The 20,390-nt window shown below is 43.5% G+C and overlaps 2 protein-coding genes across 2 annotated transcripts in view; one reads left to right on the forward strand and one right to left on the reverse strand.

Annotated features, from left to right (window-relative positions):
* Nucleotides 1-446: 446 nt before the first annotated feature.
* GCM2 (glial cells missing transcription factor 2) lies at nucleotides 447-5,271 on the reverse strand. The gene is made up of 5 exons (XM_030042130.1): nucleotides 5,230-5,271; nucleotides 3,675-3,927; nucleotides 3,154-3,266; nucleotides 1,558-1,683; nucleotides 447-1,328 (listed from the first exon to the last, which is right to left on the reverse strand). The coding sequence occupies exons 1-5, from the start codon at nucleotides 5,269-5,271 to the stop codon at nucleotides 447-449; spliced, it is 1,416 nt and encodes a 471-aa protein (XP_029897990.1).
* A 1,288-nt stretch (nucleotides 5,272-6,559) lies between these two features.
* The window catches only part of SYCP2L (synaptonemal complex protein 2 like), a 37,727-nt gene continuing 23,896 nt past the window's right edge, over nucleotides 6,560-20,390 (forward strand). The window contains exons 1-20 of the mRNA XM_030041583.2: nucleotides 6,560-6,568; nucleotides 6,800-6,865; nucleotides 7,351-7,488; nucleotides 7,576-7,695; nucleotides 8,877-8,981; nucleotides 10,260-10,284; nucleotides 11,292-11,377; nucleotides 11,508-11,596; nucleotides 11,696-11,730; nucleotides 12,466-12,608; nucleotides 13,071-13,123; nucleotides 13,496-13,541; nucleotides 14,351-14,443; nucleotides 14,533-14,593; nucleotides 15,022-15,167; nucleotides 16,020-16,080; nucleotides 18,480-18,598; nucleotides 19,043-19,118; nucleotides 19,235-19,322; nucleotides 19,921-19,966. Of these exons, the coding sequence (XP_029897443.1) occupies nucleotides 6,560-6,568; nucleotides 6,800-6,865; nucleotides 7,351-7,488; nucleotides 7,576-7,695; nucleotides 8,877-8,981; nucleotides 10,260-10,284; nucleotides 11,292-11,377; nucleotides 11,508-11,596; nucleotides 11,696-11,730; nucleotides 12,466-12,608; nucleotides 13,071-13,123; nucleotides 13,496-13,541; nucleotides 14,351-14,443; nucleotides 14,533-14,593; nucleotides 15,022-15,167; nucleotides 16,020-16,080; nucleotides 18,480-18,598; nucleotides 19,043-19,118; nucleotides 19,235-19,322; nucleotides 19,921-19,966 (1,605 nt within the window). The remainder of the gene's footprint in view (nucleotides 6,569-6,799; nucleotides 6,866-7,350; nucleotides 7,489-7,575; nucleotides 7,696-8,876; nucleotides 8,982-10,259; nucleotides 10,285-11,291; nucleotides 11,378-11,507; nucleotides 11,597-11,695; nucleotides 11,731-12,465; nucleotides 12,609-13,070; nucleotides 13,124-13,495; nucleotides 13,542-14,350; nucleotides 14,444-14,532; nucleotides 14,594-15,021; nucleotides 15,168-16,019; nucleotides 16,081-18,479; nucleotides 18,599-19,042; nucleotides 19,119-19,234; nucleotides 19,323-19,920; nucleotides 19,967-20,390) is intronic.

The following is a 20,390-nucleotide window of genomic DNA, read 5'->3' on the forward strand; positions in this document are numbered from 1 at the left end:
GTTCAGTTGACTATAATCTATAGCTGCCTTCCTTCACCTTTTTTTTCCATTACCTGGTAAGCATTTTCTTTCTTACAGATGGGGTGTTTTCTCTCAAAGCTTGAGGCATCTAGCAGGAGTTGTGGCTATAAGCAGATCACACCTGCGGTCAGAGGAGGCTGTTGACTTCCAGAGGTGCTGTGTCTCCACCTTGCCTTCTCCCAGGTGTGTTTAAGGCTCAGCTCCTCATGCCATTTCAGAGATTAGGTGGGGCTGGCTTGAAATCATCTGCAAAATATACATCATCCAGCATAGCTCCAGAAAAGCACTTTTAGGGGATAAGCTATCATGACATACTGCTTCCTCACGTCTCCTCAAATCCCAAACCGCCGGGCTTAGCATGCGCACAGTCAGCACAGAAATGTATTTTCTCATTTGCATGTATTTGCCATTTAGGCAACATTTAGTCAATATTCAGCACTCTCAAACCTTAAGGTCTGGCCTTCGTGCTCAGGATAGTTGTTCCCCAGCGGTGGCGCATACCGATAGGTCTCCACACTCTCAGCTGGTTTGGACTTTGTGGTGACTGGGTCATGCTGGTAGAGCAACGCTGACTTTATCATCCCAAAGTCTTCCTGAATCTTCATCCCTGAATAGATCGCACCCGAGACATTTTCTGCCATCTGGGTATAGCTCTGAAGATTTTTCATATCGCAGAGGTTGTCGCTGTATTTCAGCGCGGATGGCTTGTAGGCCTGGTAGGACACCTTGGTGGTGGTTGTGATGACCGTCTGCAACGGTGGGGCGATGGGAGAGGGGCTGGGACCATACCTGCAGGGGTAGTCCCCACTGTAATAAGGGTGGTTAGGGCTCGTTTGCATCTGTCCATAGTCGCTCCGGTCTCCAGTGCCAGTTTTCCCCCAAGCTGGTTTCAGCCCATAATGTCTGCCAGCATTATCAAAGCTCTTATCATGGACGGTCACAGCGTTGTAGTGAGATCCGTTCAAACTGAGGGGGTCTGCGTCGGTGGCAGGAGTCGTCAGATCTTTGTAAAACGTTGGGTAAGGGCTAGAGCTTATAAAGGTAGGAACTCCAAACTCATAGCTGCATGGCCTGGGCACATAGATCCTTGGATTGGGGCACTTTGGGTAGGGTGATAGCTGGTCCTCTTGGAAGCTGGCCGAGTCATAAGACGTTTTGTAGAAGTCAGCGTTTTGCAGCAAAGGGTAAGTCTGGGCTGGAATCGAAAAATTGGTGTCTGTGATGCTACTGACCCTTTCTGGGCCATCCATGCATGGCAGATTCTGTAGGTTATCGGTATAACCGCCGCTGTCGTGGTACCTTCCTGCCTGACAAGGACAAGTAGATCTTTGAGATTTGGGAATCCGTACCACCCCCACACACATATATGTCTCAACACTTGTGCTATTGCTCATTTCAGCCCCAAATGAACAGATGTAGTGTGGTGTAAAGCTTTGTTTTGCCCTGGGATCCCCAATACTTGCTTATGACACCTTTTAAATTGTCCAAAACCTTTACTTGTGACACCTGTTTAATTGACTAATTACTTTGACTTACCTCTGAGTTTAGAGGTCTCTTTTTCTGGGAATGGTGAAAAGAGGACATTTGCTTCTTAATTGCACTTCGTCTTGCCTCTGCCTCCAATTTACTCTCTGGCCTGGGGTGGTCATGGACTCCTTTAGCCTAAATTAGGATTAACAAAGAATTAGATGTGAACTGGAAGGGGGTAAGAGAAGAGAAAATGCAATAAGTAGAATGAGAGGTCGCCACAGCATCGTCTGTGGTTTGGCACAGGAGAACGGGGAGGAGAAACTAAACAACAAGGAGGGATTAAATGTAAAAAATAATAAATCATTATTTGCGGGTAGGTAGGAAGGAAAAAGTGAAGGAGAAGTCAGTGAGGACTGCAGAGCTGATGAAGGAGCAAAGGTGTTACCTATGTTTGTGACATTCAGGAGTAGCTAATTAGAGCCAAGGGGAAAAAAAAAAAGATTATTAATTTAGTTCGGTTGGTTTTCTGCAATCCAGGATCTCAGTTCTGCTTTATAACAGCCACTGCTAAAACAGTATAAATAGTCTTTAAAGAGGTTTCACACCACCAGATGACAAATACTCGCTATGCTAAAAACAATAAACTTCTTGAATGGGGCTGAAAAGTATATCCTGGAAAGCCATCCCAAGATGCTCTGCTATTGAAACATCTGTGGATATGCAGATCTATGTATCCAAAGCTATACTGATATGTGATGAAACAATATATTCTACATGTCCTTACCCGTTACATTCCCCTGAACGGACCTACATATAGTCCCTAATGTAAAGTAGGAAACTTAAAATTGCTTTTAAAATGCTGCCGTTTCTCAAATAGAAATTAAATTCTAAGCGAGGATTTATCAACTATTTTGATGGTAAAGATGTTCAGTTTTCACATGTCTGTAAGATAATATCATAATAATAATGCAGGTGAGAATTTGGGAATGTGGCCAGTTTGCTTCCATTTACTGACTGGAGAACAGAATTCACTGCAGTGTGGGTCAGGGAAAAAAAAAAATCATCCAGCAGCAAAGAATGTAGTCTCATAGAACAGAAGCTTTTTGTGAAATTCTTGTCCTAATGTTGCTAAAAAAGAACAACGTGAAACTTCAGATTTTAGCTTTCTGAATTTCCTTTTTTTTCTGGCAAGTTTTTAAATCCTGTTAAAATTCAAAGACTATTTTCAGATGAAATAGAATTTTCACATTTCAACTTGTGCAATTTAAGTAAGGATTTTCTTTCCCCATTTATTTATTTTAATAGGAAATAAATACGAGGTCCTCAGTGAGATTCAGTTGTCAGACACACCAGGGTGCAGGACAATGTTTTTGTTCATATTTGTGTACTGTAAACAGGACAATTTTACATCAATAATGATGTTACAGTTAAAACTGAATATAGTTAACTCTCAAGTACTGCGTTTAAAAAGACAGCCAAATGTTATTATTTGTACTTGCCATGTGGTACTACAGAGGAATTCAGTCATGGACCAGAACTCCACCGTGCTCACCATGCTCAGTGTGACAAAAAGAAAAAGGCGGGGGGAAGATAGAGAACTACCTCTCTCTATATAGATATAACTCATATATGCGTGTGCACATATATATGCATGCTTTTTACCTGGAAAAATATTGCTTTGCCATCAAGCCTCCAGAAGTTAGTGACTGGATAGCCACTGTGTCCTCGGCAAGGAATCAGCTCAAGGGCTGAGTTACAGTTTGGGCAGGCTTTCTCTGCAAATAGAGATAAAAAAAACCTCCTGAAGACACTAGTTAAAGGCAAGGGTGTTGTCTTAGTGTAAAACAGAGCTCGAGAGCAATATGATCAGCCTTCGCTGAAATTCAGATTAAAATATGATGTTCAAGGAAACTCAACATTGACTGCCAAGCATAACTGAACAGTATGAACTAGAGCGGCATACCTGATAAAAATGCTAATGAGTTAAAGGATTTTAGATACTTTTCCCCTTAAGTATTTACAGACAGACATTGATGAAACTTGGGAATAAATGTATTCATCACAGCCTTTGCAATTATGCCTTAGTCTGCACGCAAGCAAGGGTGATCCCAGTTTAGAAATCAAGCCCAGCCGAAAGAAATGGGGTCCCTTGGGCATCCCGACTCTCCCCGAGCACCCCTCACTTTGTTGCTTCTGCCGAGCCTTGTCGCATATGGCGGGGCGAAGCTGCAGCCTGGCTCCGCCGGGCAGAGCGCAGCTCCTGGCACACACCACCACCCCCAGGCAGGACTTCTTGAGGATCTGGCAGTTGTGGTTGTTGGTGTTGCGCATGGCCCAGCCGCTGAGGTGTCTCTGCGCGTTCTTCTCCTCGCTGGAGTAGATGAGCCGCACGTAGCCGTCGGGCCATTCCTGGAAGGCGTCGAAGTGCTTGGGCTCCTGCAGCAGGGGGTGGGAGGGCAAGGCAGCAAGGAAGAGCAAGAGAGTATTAGCGGGGTATCGCAGCCTGGTGGTTTTGCCCCGTTACACAATATGTAATGAGGAAAAAGGGCTTTTTCTATGCTCACCCAAGCAGCAGAAAAAGAAATATTGAAAGAATAGCTTATATAGAAATGCTCTATAAAAGGGGAAAGGCAGTCTGAGCTTCCATCTCTCAAAAGAAAATCAGGATCCTTTCCTCTTTTGCATCATGATCATAACAACACGGTCTGTTGTCACAGATGCCTCTTTGCAGTGAGGTTACCCAGCCGTAAGAGATCAGCCTTGTTACCAGAACTTACTGACTGGTCTACCAGTCACATAGACAAGACAGAAGTTATCCTGCTCCTGTGTGCTATTAAGTTCTCCTCCTTGTGGGACCATGCACCTGCAGGATGGAAACTAGAAGTTTTAGCTAAGGAATAGTTTCTTAAAGGTCATCTAATAAGAGTTGAATAAGGTTTCTGCCAAAAAATTGAAATAAAAAAAATGCCATTGCAAATATACTTCCAATATACGCACAGTGGTTCAAAGAAAGAACATTTCAATTTGCGTTTCACTGGCTTTCTGGAGTTCCTTACCAAAATATAGTTACCAGAACAAAGAAAGAATGACCAAGATTTTAAACTCCAAGTATTTATAGTGCAAGTAAAGAGTTCCTGTAACACTCATTTAACATATATATGTACCACAAGTGAGCAATCCCAGTGAATGCAGGTAAACTACCAGCATTTACCATGTTAAGCTATTCTGTAATTGCATGGGCTCTGTAAAATTAAATAAACTCTAAGGTAAAAAAAAAAAGACATGAATTAAAAAAGCATTCAGAGCACACAACTAGAAAAAAGTGGAACGTGCATTGACAAAAAAAGTCACATCAACAAACCAATGAAATATTTAGATAGCTCAAATTGTATTAGCAGAAAATAGTCAATCCAAGCTTCTCTTCAACATTTCTTTAAATGGGGAACGAGGGAGAAGGAAACTAGCCAAACATTGGAGTTAAAGATTGGTTTAGGAAAGCAATACACACCTGGCCCAAAGTTGTGTATCAAATCCATATTTTTATTATAAGCTTTACAAGGACTACCGCAGCCCCTCATAACCCATGGAATTAGATTTGGTAAGCTGCAGGAGAAGGAAACCGGCCACAAAACGAAGTTTTGCTCAGGGGGAAGGTTTTTTTCCCCTGGTACCCCAGCTGCCCGGCCCCGCGTTATAGCCGGCCGGGGATTTTTCTACCGCCCCCCCCACCCCCGGTACCTGCGGCAGCTTGGGGTCGTTGATGTCCCAGGTGAGCTTCATGCCGGGGGGCAGCGGCGGGAGACGACTCCCGCTTTTTTAAGCGGTGGGGACGGCCCCGGGGCGGGGGGCGCTCCCAGCCGGCCCCGCAGGCGGGGCAGCAGCGCCGGCCCCCAGGCGGGCTCCGCTGCGGTTACCTGGAGATGGTGGGGGGGTGTCTCTTGCTCCAATCCCCCCCCAGCACTGGGGACCGTGACCTCTACAAATCTGAGGAGGGTCTGGCAGGGCTCTGTCCCTCCTGCCCGCGGGGGGGGGGGGGGGGGGGGGGGGTACGCACCTCTGCCCACCCGGGCTGCCCCTCCCGTTTGATTTTGAGAGGGGGTCGGAGCTGCCTGTGGCTTGAAACCCCCCCGGGGAGAGTCAGGGGTACCGTGCAAGTAACCCGCTCCTCCTTAAATGCATGCGCACACCTGCTCTTTAAATTTAAATGTAAACTAATTAAGCGTTAATAACGCTTTAAGGCACGTTCTCCCTTCGCGCTGTGCTCCATGACACAAGGTTTAAAACACAAAGCTAGAGTCAGTGGTGTCTTATTGATCAGCATATTTTAACTTATTAGAAAGTTACAGGTAGCATTTTTTGTTACCTTCTTTTAGGAAGGGAGAGCCGATTTTTTTTTTTTTTTTTGGAGGGTGGGAGTTTGCTTTTAGCTCTAAGAAGCAGAACGAAAAAAATTAAAGCATGCATAATATTATAGATACAAGCCCGTTGAACGCCTAGTGCTGCTATAATCCTTTAAGCGATCCCACCTGTTCTGAAGAATTTTCCCATTCGCTTCCATCTCCTCTGGTGCCCTCTAAAAATTTGCTAAACTTTACCCTCAGTCGTGCAAAATAAAAAAACTCAAGCTGTAGCAAAAAACCGCCGGCCGGGACCCCCCCCCCCAGCTGTTGGGCTCCATCTTTTCTACCCCTCCGCTCGGACGGGGTGTCAAACGCCATCACCTGGGTGCTGGGGGGGTCCCCTCCGAGCCGCCCCACAGGTGCGGCTTTTTAGTGCGGGTGCGGAACCTGCCTTCCCTCCCCAAATTTTTTTTTTTTTTTTTTTTTTTTTTTTTTCCCCTTCCCCCCCTGTCTAAGGGCTGGGGACAGAGTTAGGTTTGCTGAGGAAGGGGGAAGCCCTCGGAACCGTGGGAAACGCTGGCGAGCGTCTCCCCTTCGCCCCAAACGCGGGTGTATCCAGCAGCAGCCGGTCACGGTCGTGCGAGGGTCGTGGGGAGGGGGTGAAGCAGCCCCAGCGCTTTCCCCCCGCCCCAGGGCCGCCGGAGCCCCCCCCCCACCGCTCCCGCACCATGGCCCAGGTAAGAGCCGCTCCCTGCGGGGGGGGACCCACGCACGGCGTGATCCCCCCGCGGGGCTCCCCTACGGCTTCCATAAAACCTTTGGGCTGGAAGCGTGGGGTGGCTTTGGAACACTTCTTAGGAAATAAAGAGGGAAAAATCAGCCTTTTGGGAGAGAGAGGGTGGGTAAACCGACCGGTCTTCAGCTCTGGGGCAGAAAAGAGCAGCTGTCTTTCCCTTTTCTTTTTAAAGGAAGAAAGAAGCAAAGGACGGAATAGAGAGGTGAACGGCAACACGGCAGCCAGGGCAGAAGACTATGTAAATATCTTCTAAACACATCCTTTGCTTTATCTTACAAATAGTTGTGTATATATTGAAAGGTGTGTTCTTAAACAGATAGGGCATGACCTAGAATTTTTAGTAATTTAATGTAATGTGGGAAGTGCAGCAGACCCCTTAATCTTTTCTTTAGTAAGTGGGAAGGAACGATTGTAATAGTTGTGGGACATGGTAAGAATTACAAACTGAGTGGACTAAAGGAGTTACTTATTTCCTTGTTCAGTATCCCTTAAGATTACTCGATTTCAAAGGTCCTGCCTCTTTTGGAGATTAAGACTGATGCTTCACTTTCAGATGTAACAGTAAAATGAAAGCAGAGAAACAAATTAAGTAAAAACCAATAAACAAAAAACTACAACTTATTTTAAAATAGCATTGCAAGTATTTTCTCATAATCAGTGCTGCAACTATCTAAATGCCCCCTTATTTTACTTGCTAGTTGTTTGCTTCCCCTCCCTCTGCAGCTGGAATCGCTTCTCATCGATGCTTTTAAAGGGAAGGGGTTTGAGAAAATAAGTGAACTGCTTGAAGAGAGAGAAATAGAGCCTCCCCAGAAATACAGCGAGTCTCTCTTCAACCAGCTAGACAAAGCACTGAGAAAGGCGAGTACCATAAATAATCTTAACCATCTTAATGCCCAGCACTATGGTTATCAGACTAATGAAGCACAGCGCTCTATGTTTCTGTAGGAGCTGGACAAGAATGAATTCCAGAACGTTTCGCTGCTGCTGAAATGTATTCAACTCTACTTGAAAAGTGATCTTCAAGAAGGGACGAATTTGTTTATTGAGCAAGGACTGGTAGCAAAGATGAGTATAACACTGTATACAAGTTACTAATGTGATTTAAGGTTGCTTGGAGCCGGAAAAGAACTCCAAGGAAGTGAGAACTAGAGGATTGCTTGTTGGCCATGCAGAAACAAAATATTTTTTTTAATTTATTGCATGAGCTGAGTGGGAAAAAATGCTTAATTTCATTGCATTACTTTCAGTACAGCAGCTAACATCACGGCTTCACTTATTACCTGACTTAATGGGTTTGTGGTGGTTTTTTTAAAGCTGGCAATGGAAGGAGAGGATGAGTTTTGATGGGTCCCATTTGTGAAATGATACAGAATTTCTAAATGCTCCAGCAAAATACAGTTTTAGTAATAGAATTGATGAGCAGTTTGTGCTTTTATAATTTTAAAACCTGATAATACTCTTTACTATGGTCCCTTTCTAAATACAGTAAACCAGCTGCATTTAATCTGCAATTGCATTTTATCTTCTGGCACAGTACTGATTTCAGCTGGTAATACTTGTAGTAGCAGAAATGCACTTGTGCTGAAGATGAGTAATACCTGGACCTAGCATAGCTAGGAGGGAACAGTTAACACTTGCTCACTGTTAGCAGAGTTGTACCAAGGCATCCTCGATCCAAAATGTTGTAATCTTGCCTTGTAATTATGCTTTTTGGGGATACTGTTGCTCAAAATTCCTGTGTGGAGATATTATTAATAAAGTTTCACCAATCTGAGCTCTGTACCTCCAGGGAAGTGTAGAGTTCTAGTTAGCCGTAGGTGTGTGCTGCTGTGCAATATGTTTAGAAACACAAAGTATTAAAATAATGACTTTGAAAAAGCTTGATGAATTTTTATAACCTTATTTCACTGTGAAATGATATCCTCTAGCAATTTCCATAGGAGTTACGATGCCACTAGCAGCGTGCATTGTGTCAGAGAGGTCTGAGCACCATGAGTGGGTGCCTTGAGATGAGAAGGGAGGGAAGGGGGGGTAAGTCCTGCCGAGTGGATGTGAGAGCGGCACTTCTCGTGTCCTCCTAGCAAAATTTGAGCTCCTTAATGCCATGTAGCTTTTGACACAATACTTGACTCAAGTTCAAGGACTAAAAAAACCTGTCTATGTGTGTAAGTTTTCCTGCAGATATATCTAGTTTAAGGACTATTAACTCTTCTTCCCAGGTTTTAACTGATTCTTTTAACTTTTACCTGGTATCTTGGTTTGAAAGAGCAAGAGCTTTTGTGATCCTCATCGACCCAAACGAGAATAAATTTTTGATGTTACTCCTTGAAGACTTCTTTGACTCTGCATTGGTATGTACATGCATTAAAGGGGAAGAAGGGTCGCCTTTATTGGATAAGAAAGCTGTTGTTCACAAACAGTTTTCTGTTAAAAAATAAATAGTTCTGCAGACCTCGTGCCCTAGGACTGAGCCTGGGACGCAGCTCAGGTGGTGTGGACGGGCTGGCCTTAGGCTGAGGTTTGACACACCTGGGAGAAGCTGCCGTGAGGCTGCACAGGGCTGCAGCGTTTTCTCATTTTCTAAGATGAAGCCAAGTGTTTGTTTTTTTCAGGAAAATGTGCAAGAAGTTCTGATGCGTTTTGTAAACAAAAGGTTCTGTGCCGAAGCCCTTGTTTAAAAACTCGGGTTACTGCTGCTGAGCTGCACCTTACGTGCAAACATGTTTGCCAAGGTGGTCCTGGCGATTTGTTCCTGTGGTGTTTGAAACAGCTGATTTACTTGTAAAGAATAATCTGAACTGCTTGCAATTCTCATTTAGGTTTCTATTTTAATTATTCATAACTTTAAAGGTATTGGAGGCCTAGTGATGTAAATTTTCAGTAGGAAGAATACTTTCAGCTTCTTTCCCCGAGCTGTTCTCCCAGTCTTGTCTGTAGCTTACTGGAACCGTGTCACTTTGTGCATCAGAATTTATTTGAATACTTATGACTCTTTTGAGGAGACTTGATAAAAGATATTTGAGCAAAATCAAATTTTCTTCTTTCTCTACTAACCACATTGAAATTATATGAAATACTCTATAAAGTATTTATTTGTCAAAATTTGATTTCTTTGTCTTCCTGGTCCGTTTCTTCCGTATGCTTTCACTGTGGAGGATGAAGCGTTGTTTTATTTGTTGTGGTTTTTTAAATTATTATTTTTACTTTTCCTCAATGGACTTTAACACTCTTCAGATATCATATGTTATGATATCTAGTACTGTAGTGTGTAAACATAGAATATGTTTTTACATAGGCCCATATGTGCAATAAAAGTAACGAAGCGATGCGGGTTTTCCAGGGAACCTGAGGGCACCGCACTCTGGAGCGCTGCTGGAATCCCTGGGGGAAGTGGGTGCTTCGCTCCCTTCACCCTCCCTGCACCATGCCAACCTGTATGTTTGGGGTGACCATATGTGGCATACCTGTATCAGGTGGCATTGCTTTTCCTGATGTGGGTACACTAATGTTTTATGTTATTTAGTCCCTGAAAGTTGTGGTGGTGGGGGCATAAACACCTCAGCACTTTGAGTACTGCTTTTCTTGGGTTGTGGTGTATTAACGAAGGCTTCCTTTACTTTTTCCATCAGGTGATTTGCAAGTGCAGTAATGAAGGTCAGTTGTTTTTTTTTTTTCCTTCTATTCCTTGATATCCTGAATCTCAGTCTCGGGAGCACATTTCTTAATTCTGCTTGAACTCTATCGCCTTTCTCTTCTCCCCTCCACTCCCTACCTCCTCCTCCTCCTCTCTTCAGTGTTTTCTTTAAATCCTCCTGCTGATTTCTCTCCAGTTAATTTTCATTAACATTTACATCAGAGCACAAAACCTTTTATTGTTTCTCTGTGCTTGTTTTGAATATGCTGGGGGAAAAAAAATCTAGGTGTGGTATTTTGTTTAAACGGTCGGCATCAAGTATTTCACTTGGTCAGAGTAAGTGGTGCTTCTGAAAGGAGTTTCAGGCTAGACCATCTGCTCTTGCACATCTATTCATACTGCCTTCAGATGTTATTCCCTTGCCGAAGGCAACCACCTCTGCAGAATAACATGATAACTCCTTCAGCCATCCTAACGAAGCAGAGGGATGTCTGTCTGTCTCATTCGCTTCAGCAGCAAGATTTTTGTCTGTGGCTGCAGCTGGCTTTCCATTAGGGCAGGGGAGCAGGTGCTTTCAGAGAGAGCAAGTATCTGTGTGCCCAGACATCCAGGCTCACAAGTAATGTAAAAATGAAGCATTACATTGTGCGCCGGGTAACTTGAGCTTATTCTAGTGGGAGCAGAATGGCCACGAGCATCTTCTGGTTAATACTCTAGTGGTTTGCTCTGTTGACTTTGACAAAAGCTGTATATTACGGATTTATCTCTTGTGGTTGGTAAGTAGCTTCTTTCTGTACCTATTTAAATAGTTACCCAGGTCAGCAGTAAAGTATCTGGAGCTTTTTTTTAGAGACGTTACCAGTTCCCTTTTCTGTCTAGGATTAGGTGGTTGGAAACTTTGTTTTCAAATGAATCCGTAGCTGGGGTATTTTTACTCCTTCAACACAACAAACTGCAGTTGCTTCAACTATCTTTTATATGGGCACCAGCCCATTGCTAGCTGTAACTTTTCAAATGTTTTTTCTAGGGAAGAAAGAGCTGGTGAATTTATTTTTACCTGAACTAGGGCATCTAGTAACAGAAGCAAATATTTGCTGCGCTCTGCGGCAGGAGGTAAGTCTCCTAGTAGCAGAAGAAAAATTAGACATGTGCGTGCACAAGTGTGTGTCATTAGATACAAAATGTGAAAAATACATTACTGAACTATTTCCCTTCCTTTTCTGCCCCTTCTGTGGGGGGAAAGGCTTTAAGGACCCTCAACTCTATACTTGACAGTGTCCCACGGGAGGAGAGAAAGAAATTCCCTCTGTCTGAGGAGATGTGCTCACTCACGTAAGTCGTTTTCCCTCTGACTCCTGTAGCTAAACACAGTCTCCTTCAACAAGAGTTAAAGTTAATTCCACTTTAATTCGTTGCATTATGTTGTTTCAGGAAAGACATTGCAAAAACTATACTGGAGGTTGGTGGTAAGAAGTATTTAGTGGTTATTCTTATGAAGCTGGGGTTCTCTGGCTTTACTTCATCTGCTTATTTCTTATAGATTAATTATAATTTAAATTATTTCCTTGCTGAGACTTGATTTTGGGGGAGGAAAATCAGATAGTACTTTAAGAAAGTATTAAACAAAAATTGTTAGATGCAACAATGCAGTAGTTCTTTCTGGTTAGTATTAGTAATTCCTATTAACTAATAAGAAAAGCTAAACCGATGTATGTAGAAAGGTAATTAGATCAGCTTTATGAACGTGTTTAGAAAGTATGCTGGCTGTTAGTCTTTAAAAAATAAATTTTAGCTACTTTGCCACAACGTGGACAAACTTCAGTTAATAAGGTTTATAGCCTCTTGAGTGAAATCTTTTTTGTTTTCTCCTAGCAATAACGCTTTCTAGGGCGTTACTGTGGTATGTGAAATTAACTTAATCCCAGTGAGTTAGTGAGGAGGCTTCGCTCTCATCCCCTCCCTGATCCCCAAGAACCTCTCCCAGCGCACGCGCGTCACGGTTAGCGGGGCTCTGCACCTCGACCGCGCTCAGCCGGGGGAGCATCCTCAGCTCTTACCCTCTGCTGTTTTCCTGGGTGAAACCGAAGCTAGCTGATGAATACGACCGTGTAGTATATAAGCGCAAGCAAGAGTAGCAATGCTATAACCCTCTGGTTATGCTGGGGGGTGATATTTATCCTGTGCTTATGTTTACCACATAGATTATGACCTTCAAGTTGCCCTTTCAGAAGCACTTTGTAGGTTAATGACAAAAAAATGGCGGGATGACCTTGTTCACCACTGGTTTGAAGATAACTATCTTGCTGAAGCTTTCAAAGAGATCAAGGATAGAGAATTTGAGACGGTGAGGGTCCTTATTTTGAAAACAACATACTTGACGAGTCTGTATAGGGGCTAGTTTTGGTTGAGTTCAGTCAGGATGTCCTTGTAAGAAGTTCCTACGAAACTGATTTTATAAATACACAAAGTTATTTAGTTATTTGTGGATGGTGGTGGTTTTTTTTTTTTTTTTTTTTAATCTGGCAAATATAAAATGGCATATTATTAGAATAGCTCTTATTTCCAAGTTATTTTACATCTAAAGCATAAATATGTTAATCTTCGCGGTTTATATTTGGAGGCTTGCTGGTCATAAGTTGGGTCCAACCTTTTGTAGAAACTTGATTGTTTCTTCCCTGGTGGCCTTTGGCATTGCTCTGACTAGTAAAAAGCTTATGGCTGGAGTAGAGGTTACACAGCCCAACAGAATAACTCCTTGCAAAGGAAATATAGCCTGATTTTTAATAAGATGTCATTTGTCTTGAAGGACTGCAGAAAATTTCTTAACCTGCTAAATGAAAGGCTTGGGGATGAAAGAAGGTAAGCTGTGAACCAACAGAATAAACTGGTGCCATTGTTACTGTGGAGGGGAAAAACTAGGATTGTAAACTGACTTGGGTTATATAAAAAATATAAAAATAATTACATCACATGTGAATAATTAAGTTCTTAAGAAAGAGATCTTACTCATTTTAATGGTTGTTCTTTTGGAAGTAAAATCAATGAAGACAATGCATCACTACTAAAATACTGTATTCTCTAAGCTTCTCCTAGCTTTTCCACCTTAATTTATCTCTAGGAATTATTAATTTTTTTGAACAATAAGATTAGTAACCAGTCTTAATAATTTTATCTCTCATAAAGTTGGACTCTGATGTTGAATGTTTCATGAGAAGTCTGCTTTTCTTCCAGAGTCTATTCATTTCCTTGCATATCTGCTTTTGCTGACACGGATGAGGTAATAGTCCTTTACACTGTGACACCTTCCCTACAGTGTGTTATCACTGTTTAAATGTTACTTTCTGTGGTATAAGTTTTTTTTGGTTTTTTTTTCTCCCTGTTTTTCATTAAAGAGCTTAATTTTCTGGAGCGTAGAGTGTAACCTTCCATGCTAGCTGGAAAATTTGCTTGTTTGTCACGTAGCTCCCAACTTATTGCTGCTGACTTTGCTTTTGTATCAGCCAAATGATAAAGGCAGTGCTTCTCTTCATGGTGATGACAGAAGAGAGATCTCTAAAAAGAAACAGGAGGACAGGACAACTCTGATTCCTCTGGCAGAGCTGCTCCCAGACTGCCAGAAAGCAAGATTAGCCTGATGCCCGTGTAGGAGAGGTCATAGTTGCAGTTATAGATCCTGCAGATTGCTTTACCGGTCTTTAAGTAAATGTACTTGTGGCACTGTTCCTGACAGTTATACCAAATCAAAACCAAGTCGATGGAAGCTGGTTTCGCTACTTCTGGTTATTTCAAGTGCTCAGAAACACAGAAGACTTTCACGGACTCTTTCCTACTACAAACATGCGAGCGTTTGTGTGTTGCCTTTCCCTTGGCCGATGTAGAGCCACGTCTGACTTTGTGGGTATGGTTGGGTGAGCGGTAGGCTGGCAGCTCACAGGTTGATCCTAACTCTTATTTCTGTAAGGGATGTGTACATACATATGTAGGACAACTTTTTTTCAATTTTGTCCTGTTAAAGAGAACTGCGAATGAGACAGCAGTTGTGGTTTTTTTTCTGGGAATGGCAGCACTGCTGTTGTGCTTCCCCAGGTGAAGAAGCCATCGGATGAGAAGCTGGAGGAATTCTGGATCGACTTCAACACTGGTAGCCAAAGTGTGACTTTCTACGTGGACAGTAACGAGGTAACAGCAAAGCCCACGTGGCCTTGCGTCAGCCTAACGCAGCGGGTGCTCGCTCAGCCCTTCTGACGTGGTGGCTTTGGTTTTCGAAGGGTGCTCTTTGGGACTCTGTGAGGCTGTCGAAAGAAGCAGTCAGCGGTTACAGCCTGAAGGGTAAGGTTTTCCAACCAGCATTATCCTCTGTTTGGCTGTGGGTCCACAAGACACATGGAGCCAACCTAAAATGTCACCATCACCAAAGAGGGTTCCTGTGTCTTCTCCTCGCTCCCTGTCGTGCCCTTGGATCGTCACCTTGCACCTCCTCTGCTTGTTGGACGCTCTGTGGGCCCGTTTAGCACAGTAACCTACCCTTCTTACCCAAGCAGGACGTGTCGAGGGGTCAGTTTATAGATGTGCTGGGGAATGGCATAATCGCCTAGATCCAATGAAAAAGAAATGGGTGAACAGAGTAATTGGAAATGCATGGGCAAGATGTAAAAGAGATTGTTTTAAAACAAACTCAAACACTTATTCAAATGTTTTTGTGGTGATAGGCTGAATGTCTTGCTCTAAAACAGATTTAACTGCTTTTTTTTATGCAGAGGGTGACGGAGAAAAGACTGTTAAAATTTACATGAAGATTCCTGCTACTCTTAACAAAACAGAAGCAACAAAAATCAAAATATCTTTCAGTGCTAAGTTTGAAATCTTAAGTATACTTAGAAAAGTCCTGGGAGATGAAAAAATGGTGAGCTCTTAGTATGAGTTTTTTTTCTTTTCTAAACTATATTTTACTTGATATATACTGGGCAAAAACATTCAGTGAGTTTTTTGGTGTTGTGCTTTTTTTTTTTTTTTAATGTCTGTTAATTATACGCCTGTCTTCCCTTTGAGGATTTGTGACTCTCCACATAGGTGTTCTTTGCTTTGGCCTGAAAGAGAGATTAGAGACTTTATGAAAGAAGTTTCAGGGGACTCACATTTATGGTTTAGAAGCTGGAAGGTTAAACTGGTTTGTTAATCAATTCAGTGTGATATGATTATTTTTGCTGAGTTTCTGAAGTAGGAAATAAAGCCTATGGCATTTAATTGCATAACTTGAAGTATAAATGTTCTCTTACATTAGCTCAAAGTTTTACATAGCACAGGATGACACAAGAACCCGGAGAAGAGAAAAGGGATGCTGCAAAACACAAATCTTAGATTGACTTTGTAAATGCTACTTCTAGATTAAAAGTAGACTACTTTTACAAGTTTTTTATAAGCTAATGTGAAAACATGGGGGATGTGTGTGTGTGGGGGGGGGTGGGTAAATATTAATATGGTTAGGTTTTTTGTACTTGTGATTCATCCACAGACCATGGGGTTTGCAGAAAACCTTACATGACAGTAAACAGCCACAGTATAGCGGCTGTCATTTATCCTTGCAGAAGCGGAGACATTTCCAAATGGTCAAATCAACTAGCATCCAATGGTTTGCCAATGATTTGTTGTTGGCGATTAACAACTGTTAGTTATGTTACTAAGTAGCTGACTTTACTAGATAAAGATTCTACTTTTTTTAAGGTCACTTTCACATGAGATTAATTCACACCAACAGATAAATGTGGCTGAAGAGAAGTCTGCCCATGCTGGGATGCAAGCCAGGCAGAATGAAGCAGGTGATTTTTTTTTTTTATTATTATTTTATTTAATGAAATTTAAATTGTTCGGTTTTAAAATGAGTACCTTTACTTGCAGTCCAAAGCTTGCAGTTAACCACGTTAAAAAAACACCCCACCCCCCCCAAAACAACAACAACAAAACACAAAGCAACACCCAAGCTCAATCTTCTGCTGTTCTTATCTCATGAGCTTGGTAACTGGTGTTCGGGGTGGATGCTGAGTCCCTCTAGCCCAGGGAGGGAGGACGGGGCACCGTGGCCGTGTGCTGCTGGGGTTGCATGGGCAGGGGAGCAGCTCGTGGAGGATCCACGCGTGGCAGGTAGCCTGGCAAGGCACGTCTCGGCTGCTGGCAGACCTCTGACACGCGAAGAGCGCGCGGCAGTGTTTCTCCGCCCGCAGCTGCGGCGCAGTGGGATGCACGCATCTATCCTCCCTTGCTTGCCCCGCGCACGGCTCCTGGTTCGGCTGCGCTATCCGGGTGCCTGTGGGAGATTCCCTGCAGGAGGGGACGGCGGCATCCGTGTGCCCGTGGAAGCACAGGTCCTCTGATGGATCAGTGCTTGCACCTTGGCGCTCCGAGCTCTCCTCCGTGCAACGGGGGTGTGCGTGGAGGTGCAGCCTCTACCAACGTGTCCTTCAGGAAGGCGACTTCTGTCTCTTTCCAACAACATGACGTGACAGAACGGTGTGCTCCGGTCCCATTACCCCACGCAGAGCAGGCGATGCCCTGAAGATGCCAGGAGCTGTTGTGGAAGTGCAGCTGGGGGGAGCAGAAAAGCTCACCTGCAGTCCCTGTTTGTAGAGAGACGAGCAGCAGCACAGCTCCTCTCGGCAGGAGGTGACCCACTGCTGTAGGCAGAGGCATCACGGGCGCTGCAATAAATACCTCGTGCCACGGGGCTGTCCCTGTGTGTGCCCCAGCTACAAATATAGCTGCATGCCTTGTGGTAGGAAAGGCTCTTAGCTGGACCTGCAATAGCCATTATTTCCTCCTTCTCAACAGCCTACAGCCAATGCTTTGTATGTCTTTGAGTTGGGCACATTGAATTTTCTGTGATCAAATGGTGTCGCTTCCCACGCTGCCGGTGAACATCTTCTGCAAGATGTTTCCTTCCAGGATCGTTGGGCTGAGTTTAATTTTGTTGCAAATATGATAGATGTCGAGGGAACACAGAGCCTGAAGTATAGGCGTGATGCTTGAGTGCCTGACCCAAAGGAAGGTCCAAGCCCAGTGCCTGTCCAGGGGGGAAGATAAAGTAGCTCCTTCCTTTCCCTCTACCCTTCTCTGAAGTTCTTCTGTAAATGCCCACCAAGGCTGTGACCCATAGTTTGAGGAAAAGCTGCGTTCAGCACAAAAGCAAGACATGCACGATCAAAATTGGCCTTAAACAGGAAATGTTTCCTCAGCTCAATTTCAGTATCAAATTATTTGGGAGGTGGCTTTTTTCCATGTAGTGATCTTTTCTCTTTGAAGGCTGAGATATGTCCTTGCTGCAAAATTGGCTATACTTCAGTGTTTAAAATGATGATTTTTGGTATGGGTTATTCCTTGGTGTAACTTGCTTAACAGATCTTTCCAGGTCTTCTAAGACAATGAACTTGCAGGTCTCTTTCTACTGCTACCACCCACCATCTCAGAATATTAATCACAAGTTTGAAGAGCCCTTCGGTTAGGTAGCATTCTTTCTGTGCCTATGTTAAAAGCAAATTTTCACATTCCACTTAGTCGCTGTGCGTTTCAGATTCCTCCGGGTGAATACCTGAAAGAACTACTTCTAGCTCTAGGTGTCTGAGACAGTAACTTCTTCAGCAGTCCTTCTCATTTTCCTCCAGTTACAACCCAAAATGAGCTAGAATGGAAGTCCTCCAGATTCTGGAGGTGCAGGTGAGGGAGAAGCTCCTTCATCAGTGCCCACCATGAGCACACACAGAGGTACAAGGTGGGCACTACTGCTTGAGCAATCAAGGAGCAGAAAGGTAGTTCATCTGTAGTGAAACAAATTTTACAGTGCCTGGTGGAGATTCAATGGAGGGAAATGGAGATGGTGGAAGATCCCACTCGTCTGTTGCTTTAGCCAGACAAAAAGGGTTGTTCCGTGCCTTCCAGAGCTGAGAGTCATGGTAGTAATAAGATGATAAACTTATGTGTATTCATACAGTACAAGGGGCTTAGAAGGGGTAGGCTCAAGATGCTGTTTATTTAGTAATGCAATTCTGTACTAGGTGATTTGGAGATGTTTGATGTTTTTGTTCTATTAAACGAGATCTTGAAATGTTTGCGCCTAATAGGTTGTACTGTTGTGCTTTTATGTATATGCGTAAGAATGGAAAGGAAATGTGTGTGTGTGTGTGTTCAGTTACCGCAACCACGTTCTCACCCCAGTGCTGTTCTGCAGTGATACCCGAGTCCGCTAATCCACAGGGCAGGAAAGATCCTTCAAACTCTGCGAACATGGACCCTCTATCAGACAACTTAGCCTCTCAGCACAGCCAAGAGTTAACAGGCACGATATCAGTAAGTGTTTGGTGTATGGTGAAACAGTCCTTGTGCCTCTTTTCCCCCTCCTCCAGTCTGCTTTTTTTATAGCTATGGTTAAAACCTCCTTTCAAAGAAAACTAGTTTGTACCCACATCCAACAATGTTTTCAACCTCCATCTTATATTAGTGAGAAGTCAGCCCAAATATTTGCCTCTAGAGCTGCAATTTTGGCAAAACTGCTTTAAAAAGAAGGAAGAAATTTTACTCCCTCTTATAAGGGGATGGTGGGATGCTCTTAGTGAGAGAAGCTCATGGTATCACTTATATGCAACCTAAAATGTTTTTGTGTGTGGCTAATGATGAATCTGTCATCCAGCTGTTGCCACAGGCTAGCACTGAAAAATATCTGTCCCTAAAAAAACCCCCACTTCTTTACTGGTCATATGCATGTTCTGTTTATGGTTTCATGTCTCCGAGCAGAACATGGTTAACTCTGGTGTCACCATGATTTCAGTGAGCCAGCAGACCAACACGGAAGATGCTAACCAAGCCTCAGGTCAGGCATGGCTCCCTTCAGTTCCTTAAATCTGACACAGTTAAGTGTCACCCAGGTGACAGGGTGAAGGCTCTGCTTTTGTGGGCCTTACAGCAAAAGCAGATATTGTTTAACAGAAGCTCCAGAGGGTGAAGCTGTAGTTTCCTTGCCTCCTTCAGCAAGAAAGTCCAAAACTGCATCTCCAAGGATGAAAGCTAAGCATAGGTGAGTGTCTCGCAGACAAAATGTCTCGCTGGGGTTTTAATGTGTGTGATTTTGTGGTTTATTCCATCAATTATTAAATGGAAAAAAAGATTCTGTTTTGCCAACCTGGCTAGCAAGGCTGGTTGCTCAGAGTGTAACTGCACATTGCAGTTGCAGAATGGTGTTTAGTTACTGGCTGGGCTGCTACTTTGGTGTGACTTTTCTCCTTCATCGTTGATTTAATCCAAATAAAAGATGAGCATACAGCTCTATTACAGAGAACTTAATTTGAGCTGTGTAAACAGAGCTCACCAGATATGTAGCTATTCCTAATGAGGACCATAACTTTTGTGAAAGATCATGTGAATTTGAGTTCACCTTGGACTTAGTAATACCTTTTTCCCAGAGCTTTGCAGGACAGCATTTCTTATAGTTAAGGAGTTGGACTTCTGTAGAGCTATTGATTAGCTTTCTTCCCTACACACCTTTTAAACCACTGCTTTGATGCTAATTGGTGCAAGTTTTTTTTTCCTCTTAGTACTCCACAAACTGACTCTCTGGGCTTTAAATGAACAGCCCCTCAGCACTGCATTCCTCTCACGTGTTCTCTCATCCCCAGTGAGAAGCCCCTAGAAGAAGAACCCATGGAGGAGTCAACGCCAAAGGTATGTTTACCTCGAGGCCCACCTGAGTGAAGAGACATGGGGCAGGGAAGAGATGCTCTGGTGGAGTTGCAGAAGAAAGCTAGGATGGGTTGGTTGACCCATTCCTGCCCTTGAGCAGTGTCCTGAGCCCATGTAGCATCATATCTGATGTAACGTGCCATTTAGTACTAGGAGCGAGCTGTAGAGTCAACAGCTGCCAATCTTATTCTAGCGTGGCCCAACCAAGTAATTCAAGCTCAGCTGTTTATTCAGTGTATATACCCCCTGGCAGCAGTGTGCTGCAATAGTGTCCAGGAGCACAGCATGTGGGCAACCAGCCCGGTCCCGTGTGGGACAAACTCGCATGTCACAAGACTTAGGTGTGGTCTGCAAGAGCAAAGGTTTGCTTCCTGAAAGGAAGCAAGTCTTGGAAGTCTACAGACAC

This window comes from Aquila chrysaetos, chromosome 18 (genome assembly GCF_900496995.4).
Source record: "Aquila chrysaetos chrysaetos chromosome 18, bAquChr1.4, whole genome shotgun sequence".
In the NCBI taxonomy this organism is placed as follows: Eukaryota; Metazoa; Chordata; class Aves; order Accipitriformes; family Accipitridae; genus Aquila; species Aquila chrysaetos.

Coding starts and splice junctions, on each gene's coding strand:
- GCM2 (XM_030042130.1), bottom strand. CDS start 5,271: ATGAAGCTCACCTGGGACATCAACGACCCCAAGCTGCCGCAG. Junction 3,928..5,229: donor ACGACCCCAAGCTGCCGCAG/GTACCGGGGGTG, acceptor CCCCTGCTGCAG/GAGCCCAAGCACTTCGACGC. Junction 3,267..3,674: donor GGCTCGGCAGAAGCAACAAA/GTGAGGGGTGCT, acceptor CTCTATTTGCAG/AGAAAGCCTGCCCAAACTGT.